Genomic DNA, 13,216 nt, shown 5'->3' with positions numbered 1-13,216 from the left:
CTCCGCGAGTGCCAGGCTCGCTCCGCGGCTCCGGCCTCCGGGCTCCGCGGCTCCCGGGCTCCGCGAGTGCCAGGCTCGCTCCGCGGCTCCGGGCTCCGGGCTCCGGGCTCCGGGCTCCGCGGCTCCGGGCTCGGCGGCTCCGGGCTCGGCGGCTCCGGGCTCGGCGGCTCCGGGCTCGGCGGCTCCGGGCTCCGCGGCTCCCGGGCTCCCGGCTCCGGGCTCCGCGGCTCCGGGCTCCGCGGCTCCGGGCTCCGGGCTCCGCGGCTCCGGGCTCCCGGCTCCGGGCTCCCGGCTCCGGGCTCCGCGGCTCCGGGCTCCGCGGCTCCGGGCTCGGCGGCTCCGGGCTCGGCGGCTCCGGGCTCCGCGGCTCCGGGCTCGGCGGCTCCGGGCTCCGCGGCTCCGGGCTCGGCGGCTCCGGGCTCCGCGGCTCCGGGCTCCGCGGCTCCGGGCTCCGCGGCTCCGGGCTCGGCGGGCAGCCGGCCGCAGCATGTGGCGCTGGGCCGGGGCAGCGCCCCGAGGCTTGCCGGGCTTCGTCCGGCGGCCGCTCCGGGCCCTGTCCGCGGCCGCCAGCGGCGCCCCGAAGGGCGTGGAGCTGAGCGTGAGGCCGCCCGTGGGCCTGGCGGACGAGCCGCTGCACATCCAGGCGCGCGGCCTGAGCCCCGGCGAGCCCGTGACGGTGCGGGCGCTGGCCGTCAGCTACTACGGCCGCCTCTTCCAGGCCAGCGCGCATTACGAGGCCGACGGCGCCGGGGCGCTGGACCTGGCCCGGGACGCCTCGCGGGGCGGCGACTACACGGGCGTGGAGCCCATGGGGCTGCTGTGGAGCCTGGCCCCGGCCGGCATGGAGAACCCCTACGTCCGCCTGGTGCAGCGCCGCGTGCTCGAGAAGCCGCTGAAGCTGGAGCTGACGCTGCACCGCGCGCACCGCCGGCCAGGGCCGCTGCTGGGCCGCGTGCTGGCCTCGGCCCGGGTGGAGCGCTGGTACGCCACCCCCGAGATGCGGGCCATCAGGGTCCGCGAGGGCGCCCTGCGAGGCTCCTTCTTCCTGCCCCCAGGTGCGTGGGCCCGGGCCGCCCCCAGCCTTCCCGCGCGGCAGCAGGGCTGGAATCGGGCGGGCGCGGGGGGCTGGGGGCACCCACCCGGGCAAGACCCCGTCCCGCAGCCGGCCTGCCTGCCCGGAGCCGTAAGCACTCCAGAACGCGCCGCACGCACGGATTAACCAGCATTTATTAAGCTCCTGCCGTGTGCCGGGCTACAGACAGGACAAATAGAAAATGAGTCAAAAGGAAAGCAGTCGGTGAGCATTTATTGAGCGCCTCCCGTGTGCCCGACAACGCGGTAAGCTAAGGAGAGAGGCAAAAGATTGCACTTGCCTGTGAGGAGACCCCCTGCAATGATATGCAAAGCAAGCTAGATGCTAGAAAAATGGGAAAAGAGAAAGAAAGTAATCAGTCAGCAAACACTATGCACCTGCTGAGGGCCCGCCGCGTTCTGGAGACAGTAAAAGAGGTGAAAGGCAGCCCCTTCTGTCAAGAAGTTTAGGATCCAATAGGGGAGACAAGATATAAATACACACATACATATGAAATAAAAGAGAAACCAGTATACACTTATTAAACACCTACTATCTACCACGGACAGACAATCCCTGCCTTCATGGAGTCCAATGGGGAAAACTACAGCACATAAATATATACCAAGCTGTCTAGACACAAGGTAAATAGGAAATAATTAACAAGAGGGAAAGCGCTTGAATTAAGAGGGTTGGGGAAAGTTTCAGGTAGAGGAGAGATTTTAGTTGGGATTTTAGAAAGCCAAAGGCGGTCAGTAGTCAGAGCAGAGTTCCTGGTGATGCTTACAAAAGGAGGATAAATCATAAATAGCACTTATCTTCAAGATATTTTCTCCATTCACTTACCTAGGAAATAGGTGTTATTCTTTGGCTCATTGCTTTTTTTATTTTCACTTTACAACAGTTTCTAAATAATATCTCTTAGCATCATAGTTCAGAAATCAAGACCTGAAGAATGTTTAGATCATTGTGCCACAAGGATCACTGCACTGATTATTCACTGATTTCTTCTTTCAGTCTTTTCATGTGTCTCTTGAACCTCCTGCTTGACATCCAAATTTTCTATTTAGTTCTGGTCTTTTCATCAGAAATTTTTGGAATTCTTCCATTTAGTTAAACCATCTTTTCCCCTGAAAAAGAAGACTCAGCTTTGAGGGATAGTGGATTTATCTGATAGTTCTGGAATTTGGCAATAGGTGTTATTCTTATCCAAATGGAGAGTTTGATGTCATTTCAATTCAGGTAGTACTGATTCCAGGGTCAGTACTCTCTATCCACTACACCACCATTTACAGTTATTTAAGAAGAAGACAGTAAATATTAGATGAAACAGGAAGGATTCCAGGGAGACATGGTGCCTGAACTGAGCTTGAAGGAATTTAGGAGTTCTAAGAGACCAAGGGGAGGCAGGCTTGCATTTTAGAATGGAAGATGTTTATGTATAGGAACTGAATGCAAAAAGTTGGCCAGCTGTACTAGATTATTTATCTTTATCTGATATCAAAGCAGAGAGAAGGAGGTGTCCCTTGGGAGTTTGCCTCTACATCTCTGATTAAATTATTAAATAACATGGAACTCTAGAATAAAGGGGCTGGATGGTGAGGAAAGGATTAGCCATACAAATATGTATTCTGGCGTTGGAAGAATAATGTTGGAAGCAAGAGAGGCTGGCTCTCCAGTTAGTCAAAAGTATATAGAGCTGAAAAGGATCTTAGAGGTCATCTAGTTGAATTCCTTCATTTTCTAGATGAGGAAATTGCAATTAAGTGATTTATTCCAAGTCACAGAGGAGTGAATGTTAAAGCCAGGATTCCATCTCAGTTATTCTAAAACCAGACCCATTATACGTGCCAAGCACCATTACCTTCTTGCATGTGACATTAACATAACATTAAATTTAATAGTTTAGAGAATAATTAAACCTTTTTCTTTGGCATAAAGTTCAGTTCCTTAAAAAAAAAAAAAAGCACTGAATTTGGAGTTTTGAGGACCTAAGTTCAAAATTCTATTTGTTCCTTACTGCCTGCTAGTCACCGGATCTCTCTGGACCTTGTTCCACATTTGTAAACTGAAAGGATTGAACTAGATCTAATTCTCAGATTTTTTTTTCTGCTCATAGCATATCATTCTTTGCTGTGAGGAAATGTGGCACATTAAATGTTTAAGTTGTTAACAAAGGTTTCTGGACCTGTTATCTAGGACTTAGAATTCTTTGATTCTCTTAAGAAGCAGTTAGGTGGGGTGGTGGTTAGAGCATTGGTCCTGGAGTCAGAAGGAGCTGAGTTCAAATTAGGCCTCACCTAATACTTAATTGTGTGACCTTGGATAAGTCACTTAACCCCCATTGCCTTTCAAAAAAACAAAAAAAGAAGAAAAAGAAGCAGTTGGGTGCTCAGTGGATAGAACAATGGGCCTATAGTCAAGAAGACCTGAATTCAAATTCAGTCCCAGACACTAGCAGTATAACCTTGGGCAAGTCACTTAACCTCTGTTTGTCTCAGTTTCCTCATCTGTAAAATGAAGATCATAATAGCACTTAGTTGAATTTGAAAGAAGATAATACTGAAAGCTCTGGAAGATGGATTTCAGAGAGTTCTGAAAATTATGAGTTTACTGAGAAAAATACAGAATCTAATCACCATTAGGAAGGAAATTGATCAAGAAAATGTGCCCAAATCAGTAGAACAAAAGGACAGATCTATAGACACCAGTTGTCCTAAAAAGAAATATCATATTTAGTTCATTGAGAATCTTTGTTATCCCACTTCAGAAATTCTCCTCTAAAGAACATCTTATAAGTAGCTAGGAAGAAAAGTATTACCTACCAAAAGGTGCTCCAATTTGTGTCTTCCAGAATTATTTATCTGATATGGGGGTTGGGGAATAAGTGGGAAAAGATGGAAAATAATTTACTGAAAGTCCAGGTGAATCATACTTCAATTCTTAGAATTTTTCTAGCCAACTAAATCAGTAGTAATTTAATGTAAAAAGGATTTTTTTTTATCTGAGTGGGAGTGAACTATCACCAGTGTTATTCAGGGTAAACAAAACTCCAGAAAAGTTATTAGGATTTTCAGCAGTTGCCATTAAAAATGAACAATTTTAAGTGTGTAAGTTATTGGGCACACTATTTTAGATTGTTCTGTTTATAATGTTCTTGGTGGTTTAGATATTAGAGGTGTGTGTGGGTGTGTAAAGTGAAGGGTGAATTTGATAGATAAACTAGATAGGTTTGCCTTTGATTCAATGTTTAGTACATTCTGCTGCTGTTCTTGTAATAACCAAAAATCCTAGGAAAACATATAGGCAACAAGGGTTTTTAACTTAGCAAGTTTAAATGAGAGTCTAGGAGCTAGGTCATTTTCACTGATAAGTAAAATTACAAAAGAATGGAGTGGAACGAGAAACATCAATAAATGGGGCAGCTAGGTGGCACAGTAGATAGAGCACCATCCCTGGAGTCAGGAGTACCTGAGTTCAAATCAGATACTTAATAATTGCCTAGCTGTGTGGCCTTGGGCAAGCCACTTCACCCCATTGCCTCGCAAAAACCTAAAGAATAAAAACATAAAAAAAAATTTTTAAAATAGAGAAAGATCAATAAATTAACAAAGCACTCAAATTCTTAAGTGTTTTTTGGTTTATTTTAAGCAAGAAGAATCATGATCAAGAAAAGGAATTATTTTGTTGTATACATTACAAATATTGAGTGAAAAAGGGAGAGTATAGAGCAGTTGATCATAGGAAAAATGAGATAATGGGTGGTTTCTTAAGTGTGTATGTTTGGTTAGGGGAGTGGAGGTAGGATCTAGCAACTTAATTGGATCAGACCTAGAAACTAGCCATATTGTGAGTATGGGTTGGAGTGTATGGACAAAGAAAAAGGGGCTAATCTAGATTAGGTTTGCCCCCCCCATAATCCCTGCTACTGGGAAGACTGAGTTTGAGCTTTGGTAACTATGATCCATGGTTGGGTGTCTGGACCCTTACAACACCATTATGGTGAACTCCTGGAAGGAGGGATGAACTGACTCAGGTCAGAGCTGTGAGTGACCCTGCACTTCTACCCATTCTTCATCAAAGAAAGGGGAAGAGGTAAAAACTTCGGGAGAAACTAGCAAACAAGTCTTTATATCTTTCAGGCAATTGTTAGACAGTAATAATGTGATCCATTGATGGAACATCATTTACATAATGATGCCTACTAAATTCATATGTAGATGACCTTCAGAAGGATTTTATACTGATAGGAGAGTAGATATATTGATGATCTTTTCTTGATTATCTTTTTTTATATCAAAAGGTCCTAGATTTTTACCACATCTGTTATCTTCCAGGTTGGTACCTCAGTGCCCTCTCAATCATTTCTTCTGCATCATATGTTAAAAAAGGCAGTCTTGTGACCTCCAACTCTCTCAAGTGTTGCCTAATCAAGCAAAAATATCATGGGAAATATTTAACAAAATAAAAGAAAATATAATAGAAATAGATTATAGTAACATGTGGTTTTCTAAGTCAGTATGTGACTACCAGGCATCCTAATATAAAGTGTAGTGCATTAGGACCAGATGGATTCCCAAATCAATTTATCAAAAAACAAATGATTTTGATACTATAGAAGTTATTTTCCAGAAAAGGGGACATTGTACCAGATTTTCCTTATAATTAAAATATAGTTCCGATCTTCAAACTGTTTTAGACATATAGAGGGAACTTTAGACTAATATTATTAATGAATATTGAGGATAAAAATATCTTGGAAAATATAACACAGTAATATTAATAGAAATAATAGTAATAGAAATTGTTCATGTGATCAAGTGAGACTAATGCCAGGAATGTACATATGGCTTAACATTAGGAAACCGCATGGGAAGTCTTATTAACAAAATATTTAGAATTCCATCTTATCAATAGATGAAGACTTTTGATAAAATACTTTATATTAAAATGACTAAAATGACTAGGAATGGGGGCAGCTAGGTGGTGCAATGGATAGTAATGGAGTTGGGAGGACCTGAGTTCAAATTTGGCTTCAGATACTTAATAATTACCTAGCTGTGTGACCTTAGGCAAGTCACTTAACCCCATTGCCTTGCCAAAAAAAAATGATCAGGAATAGAAGTTTTCATTACAATAAGAAAACTTTATTTGAACCCAGGAGCCAGAATTATATGCAATAGAAAAACCTTAAAAAATTCTTATTCATGGACAACAGGAACAGGGAAGAGAACTGTGGAACACCCATGTGGGGGAACTTCTATCAGTGAAGGCATTTTGTGATTTCTATTAAAATGCCCACTAGTTTAGAATTGACCAAAATAATAGCAATTCATATGGAAGAGTAAAAGATCTGGAATATCAGAGGAATCAATTAAAAGAAAAACGAAGAGAGAAGCCTTTGCATTTTACATTTTAAACTATACTACAAATTAAATTGCATTTAAATTTTACTATAAATTATCTGGTACTAGATTTTAGGAAATAAAATATCAGATCAGTGAATAGGTTAAGTAGTAATAAACTAAAGCTAGATTTAGATGGTGAAATATTCAGTAAAACCACTGGGGGAAATATTCACTCAACAGCTAAAATTGATAGACAACATTTAGATAGCAATTTGTTGAAAAAAGAGAGCAAACTAAATCACAAGACATACAGATAGACGAACTCTATGTAGTTTAAAAAATATATCATAAAAAAGCTAGAGGGGGTGGCTAGGTGGCGTAGTGGATAAAGCACCGGCCTTGGAGTCAGGAGTACCTCGGTTCAAATCTGGTCTCAGACACTTAATAATTACCTAGCTATGTGGCCTTGGGCAAACCACTTAACCCCATTTGCCTTGCAAAAAAAAAAAAACAACTAAAAAAAAATGCTAGAGGACAAGAGATGATGAAAACTTCCACAGTGCTTGAAAATGGATAAATTATTAAATTGTGACTCAGAAAATTATAAGGGGGAAAATACTTGTATTTCATTGCGTAAAAATAAAAAGGTTTTGTATAAAATAAACCAAAGAATCTACAATAAGAGAGAGGAAGAAACAAACAGGAGGAAATTTTTAATGTATAATGAATTGGCATTTTTCTTAGTATAGGCTATTTTATAATTGATAAGTTGTCAAAGGAACACATAGACAATTCTCTAAAGCAAGCTGTTAGCAGTCAAATGAAAAATTATTCAAAATCCCTAATCGGAGAAATGCAAATTAAAGCAACTCTGAGCTACCTGGGCCTCAGGTTGACAAAAGATGACAACTTAAAAGGTTCTAGTAAAACAGGTATGATCTTACCCTGCTAGTGGAGTTGTGACTTAGTCCACTATGGAAATCTGGAAAGCAGTATGGAATGATACATTGAATGTGCATATCCTTTGATTCAGTGGTTCTGCTAAATATATGCCATGGATGCTACTGGCTGGGGAGAGATCAGTTTATAAAATGTTCTGAAATTACCATTAGGATGTCAAAAAAATGGAAATAGATGAAGTGTTCATCAAAAAAGAAAACATCTCATATTCAATCAGGTTGAACAAATTATGTATGTTATATGAATATGATAGAATATTATTGCACCAACAGAAATGATGAGAAAGGCAAGAGAACTAAGCCCAGAATCAGGAAGCCCTGGCTCAGGGCCTGCTTCCAAGATGTCCTGGCTCTGTCGCCCAAGACCTGGAGGATCATTTAACATCAGAGTTACCCATTGGGGTTAAAGATATTTTGTTATTAGGAGTTCACATTGTACACCAGTGATATCAAACTCAGATTGAAATAGGAAACACTAAACTGTCCATAAGGATTGCAGCAGATTACACATTGTTTATGTTTAAATCAGATAGAAACTCCATTTTATCTTGACTTGGGCTGCACTTAGGAGTGTTATGGGCCACTTTTAGCCTGTGGGCTATGTGGGCCTCTGGTATACAGTAGTGAAATTATTATTCTAACTTCTTTTGTTCCCCCCCCCAAAAAAAGATTATGTATATGAAGAATTAAAAAAAATAGGGCTTACATAAATACCTATATAAAAATTATATGGAGTGAAGAAAGCAACAAACATTTATTAAGTGCTTCTCATGTGCCAGACATAGTGTTGGGAATATAAACATAAAGTGAAAGATAGCCTCTGCCCTCAAGGAGCTTACATTCTAATAAAGGGAGCAATATATAAAACTGAAAAGGGGGGAAGGGAAGGTTGTTAGAAGAAAAGATGAAAGAGGTGAAGGAAGGTACCGGTACAGGACTATAGTGGAGAAAGTCTAGTGAGACAAGTGTAGCCTGGGTGGATAGAAGACACAGCTTGCTTGGACATTTTTCTCAAAATGAAGATTCTGTGAAGAACCAGCCAGTCAGAGGGGAAGCCACAGGGATGTACTGTAGTAAGTGAATGCAAGAATGGATTGAGCTTCCAGTGTGAAGAAAGTGGTTTTTGTGGCCTGAGAGAAAATCTAGAAAGTAAAATCAACTTAGAGAGGAATGAACCAAAATAATTATATCCATATAGACTAAAAATGATTAAAAAGTCAGAACAGCAACAAATTCTTACAGCAAAGAGCAAAAAAAAAAAGGAAAATAAGAATGATGTAGATATTTCTGTGTTATATGAAAAAATTGACATCTTTTTGGATGGGTAAATAATGTAAGTTATAGACCTATAAAAATTTATAATCCTATGGGTGGGTTTTTTATTTTATTTTATCTTCTGCACTTCGTTTTTTTTGTTTTTATTCACATATTTGAATGTGTACTTGTTGATGGAAATCAAAATAAAATGTAGATTAAGAGCAAAACAAATAGAACTTGAAAGTGTGTCTAAGTACCATAAGTAAAAATTTAAATGTTCCAAACTGTTCTATCTGAAATCAAGAATAACACTTATATCCTATCCTTGCTTTTGTAGGGAATGGTCCCTTTCCTGGTGTGATTGACATGTTTGGAGATGAAGGGGGACTACATGAATTTCGGGCTAGCCTCCTTGCTTGTCGAGGCTTTGCCACCTTAGCTTTACCATATTTTGCCTTTGAAGATCTACCTCCCATCATGAAAGACTTAAATCTTGACTACTTTGCTCAGGCAGCTAAATTTGTGCAGAATCATCCAAAGGTGAGTGATGTGCCAGAAGGAAATTACACTTATCACAAGAATAGAAATAATTGTAAAGGGTGGCTAGGTGGTGCAGTAGATAGAGCACTGGCCTTGGAGTCAGGAGTACCTGAGTTCAAATGTGGCCTCAGACACTTAATAATTACCTAGCCGCGTGGCCTTGGGCAAGCCACTTAACCCCATTGCCTTGAAAAATCTAAAAAAAAACAAACCATGTAAATAATTGTAACATAAGTCATTGGCAAAATATGTACTATGTGAATAATAAATCAGTAAAGATCAATCCATAGCAGTCTTTGAAATGCATAAACAGTTTGCTTTTTTATTTTTCTCTTTTTCTTTAAAGATCAAAGGTCCCAAAATCGGAGTGATTGGATCGGGCAAAGGAGCAGAACTGGCCTTCTCAATGGCTACCTTCCTCCCAAATGTGGCTGCTGTGGTCAGCATCAATGGTTGCATTTTCAACACAGGCACTGCTCTTCATTGTGGCCAAGTAATCCTTCCAGGGCTTCCCTTTGACCTGGACAAAATCACAGTCACTTCCTCAGGAGTATATGATGTTAAAGAAGCCCTTGTAGACCCCTTGGATCCTGCTTATAGAGACAGCATCATCCCCATAGAGAAAGCTAACTCTCACTTCCTTTTTGTGGTGGGAGAGGATGACAAACAATGGAATAGCTCTTTGTATGCCGACTTGGCAATCAAGCGCTTAGAGGAGCATGGGAAGAAAAATTATACTCTTTTGAGTTATCCTAATGCAGGTCATCGAATTGATCCACCAAATAGCCCATTTTTTCCAGTTACTTTGGACCGGTGGCTGGGGGTCCCTATTTTGGGAGGGGGGCAGTGCAGAGCCCATGCCATTGCTCAGGAGGAATCTTGGAAGAAGATCTTAGAGTTTCTGAAGATGCATTTAGGTTGAAGACTATAAAATCATAAAGTTGGGTTGAAGCGAATCCCCAAACAATGAAACAAATTGATTTCAAATGAAGTTAAAGGCCTGAATCCACATAGCTTTGTAAAATGAAAATTGAGATCTCATATCCACCTACATGTTTTAGGGGGATGTACAATTGATAAGGAAATAGTATTTTTTTTGGTAGCAATTCAAGGAAACTGATTCAAGGATCAGAAGTATTTCAATTTTTGTGTTTACCAGAACCTGTCATTCCTAAGCTATCTTATTGACTTATCCAGGGGAAGGTAGACTTTTCAATTATAAAGGGAGAGATGGTTATTAAATGAAGGAGCAAAAATAATTTTCATTGTGGGCCCCTTTTGGTGTTAGAAATCAATTTGTATACCAGTGGCTTGTCTACCTTCTATTTTTTTGTGCTCTTTTTTGCACATAGAAAAATATTCTTCCATGTCTACCACAGAAATATTTGTAAGTTTCTTTTTGACCAGAGTATGTACTTGAAATGTATTCTTATTATTGACTATATACCATTGGCTTTTTGATAAGGAACTTTACTTGGGGACATGAAGCTGTAGGATCAGCTGCATTGACCTTGGATTTTGTGGAAGCCACCTTTTTAAAAGTCAGAAAAGATTTCTGAAAATTCATGAAAAAAATTAGAAAATGTATCTTTCCAGCACAGCAGTCAGGTAATGAGAATAGGTTTCTATGTTTATAGCATCTTTTTTCTTTCCTATTTGTGTGTGTGTGTGTGTGTGTGTGTGTGTGTGTGTGTGTGTATAGAGATTTTGAAGTTTTGAGAATTTGTTGAATTCAGGTTATTCCAAAATTACAGTGCAGGAATTGAACTTTTCTAATGGAAGGTCAAAAACCTTCCTCCACTACCCCAGAAATCTAAAGTAAAATTTATTGGTGGAGGAATTGTCTTTCTTTTAAATCACCATTCATTGGGGTGTGATCCTATTATTTTTTTTGAAAGTGTGTATTTTAGAGGACATTAAGTTTTGGGTTTTGTTTTCATTTAGGATGCCTTTCTTGAGATAGACACATGTTTCATTGTGGGGAGGGGATGGGAGGATTTGTGACTGAGTTTTTATATATTGTTTGGCCACTGGCCCTTTGGGTTTACAACCACCCCTAGGATCCCCAAATGAGTCATTGTTATAATGTTTTTTATAACTTTAACTATTTATAAAGTAAAGCTAAACTTTGAAACATTTGACATTAGAGAAAGAAACCTCAGCAGATTGAGAATGTGCTGACCTTTCTGGGGGCTAGTCATGTAAGACAGAAAAGTATCAAGTTGACTTTTTTGAAAACTCATTTCTAAAACAACAATAAGGGAAAATGTGCCTTTAAAAATTAAGAGCCGTGATCTGAGGTTGCTATTTGAAGTTTGCTATACTATTAATTCTAATTTAATTTGAATGAATTTGACTGTTTAAGTATCCTGAAAGGGACATTAGTCAAACGGCCAGGTTCAGTTGTGCTTTGATGTGTTTTAAATAAAGCATATCAAATCAATATTTTGCCCCTAATCAAGTCATCAGATCTGATAAATACCTCTCTTTCCTCTCTCATCCAAACTATGCACCTATTTAAAAAAAAGTATTCTTGTAATTATTTATATTTACCATTTCCTCACTGTTTGTGTCCATTTTTAATCATAGGATACTATTTTGAGCATTCTTTTCAAACTTTCTCCTATGGCTAGATTTTTTTTTTTGCATTTATGGAATCCTTTTAAATGATTTTGATTGTCTTAGCACTGTAAATCTTTGGCACACTCTACTGATTTTTTTTCCTTTTTTAAGGTTATTTGTTTAGATAGAAATAGAGCTATTTGACTTTAAATCTCATTTGTTAGGATATTTAAAAAATTTAGACAGAAGGATACCCTGGTTCATATTGTGGAATAATTTGTTTATTTATATTAAGGGTTTAAAGAACACAGCATCACTTTTTTTCACAAATGTTCTTAAATTTTGAAATCAGAAAAATTGTTCTAAAATGTACGTGCAGAATATTGTTAATTTTCAAAGACAAATAAATTTCTTAAGAACATATACAAAGTTTATACAGTTTACTTGTGGTCAGTTCCAATTTGTTACTTCTAGTCACAAGCCTTTGTGATGCCAAGTGAGGAAAGAATACAAAACAGTAAAATGAGATATTAAAAATAAGATAGGGTTGATTTCTGAACCTGAAGATAACATTTATTTGTGAATGAATTATCTAGAATTATACAAAGTTAAAGCATGAAGAATTTTAGAGAATTATCTATCCCAGCTTTCAACAAATCATTTTATATAGTGCTTTGTAACTTACTGTTGTGCTGGAGCTGATTGTTAAATTGTTAAAAGTTAGTACAAGTATTTTCTCCATTTTATAGATACTGAAGCTAAGACAGAAAGCCAAAGTGAGCCCTCTTTAGTAGTAAGCTTAAGATTCTAATGCAAATGAGTTCTCTATGCCAATAAAAGAAAAATTGCAGTACAACCATTGTGATAGAAATGGAAATATTTAGCCTGAAGAAGAAAGGACTCAGGAATGACAAAATAGCAGTCTTCAAGTAGTTGAAGAATTTTGTGAAAGCAGTAGACTAGTTCTATTTGACTTTCGAGGGGTATAAACTGTAGGAAGGAAGGTTCAGCATAAAATTTAAGGAAAAACTTCCTAGTGGTTAGAGCATAGGTCAGGCAGAACTGAATTTGAACCTTGCCTCAGATACTGGCTGTGTGACTGGGTAAATCACTTAATCTCACTGTGCCTCAGTTTCTTCATCTGTATAATGAGAACAATAATAGTTCTTATATCACAGAGTTGTTGTAAGGATCAAGTGAGATAGACATAAATAAAGCACTTTGTTTGCAATGTGATATATATGCACATATATTTATATATATATATATATATATATATATATATATATCACATGTGCATATAATGCTATTATTATTAACTACTCAGTCCTCTGCTCAGTCTCACTTGCAGAATCATCATCTCTGGCCTGCTTCCTAACCACGGATGTCATTTAGGTTTCCTATCCTAGGCCTCTTAGCTCCTTGGTACATTCTGTGATTTCATCAACTCCCTTGGGCAATGCAAAAGATTCCCAAAT

General features: G+C 39.6%; 1 protein-coding gene across 1 annotated transcript; it reads left to right on the top strand.

Annotated features, from left to right (window-relative positions):
• The first annotated feature begins 469 nt into the window (after positions 1 to 469).
• On the top strand, positions 470 to 12,876 carry LOC141522372 (acyl-coenzyme A thioesterase 1-like). The gene is made up of 3 exons (XM_074235762.1): positions 470 to 1,055; positions 8,974 to 9,176; positions 9,523 to 12,876. Exons 1-3 carry the CDS (start codon positions 488 to 490, stop codon positions 10,096 to 10,098), a joined length of 1,347 nt encoding a protein of 448 aa, XP_074091863.1. The 5' UTR covers positions 470 to 487; the 3' UTR covers positions 10,099 to 12,876.
• Positions 12,877 to 13,216: the final 340 nt, after the last annotated feature.

Source organism: Macrotis lagotis, chromosome 4 (genome assembly GCF_037893015.1).
Source record: "Macrotis lagotis isolate mMagLag1 chromosome 4, bilby.v1.9.chrom.fasta, whole genome shotgun sequence".
NCBI lineage: Eukaryota > Metazoa > Chordata > Mammalia > Peramelemorphia > Peramelidae > Macrotis > Macrotis lagotis.
The sequence above is the reverse complement of the archived record's forward strand: the minus strand, read 5'-3'. Positions and strand labels throughout refer to the sequence as shown.

What these genes read in the sequence shown, in the direction of transcription:
- LOC141522372 (XM_074235762.1), top strand. Translation starts at nt 488, where the DNA reads ATGTGGCGCTGGGCCGGGGCAGCGCCCCGAGGCTTGCCGGGCTTCGTC. An exon ending in CTCCTTCTTCCTGCCCCCAG is followed by an intron (nt 1,056 to 8,973) that starts GTGCGTGGGCCC and finishes TTGCTTTTGTAG; the next exon opens with GGAATGGTCCCTTTCCTGGT. An exon ending in TTGTGCAGAATCATCCAAAG is followed by an intron (nt 9,177 to 9,522) that starts GTGAGTGATGTG and finishes TTTTCTTTAAAG; the next exon opens with ATCAAAGGTCCCAAAATCGG.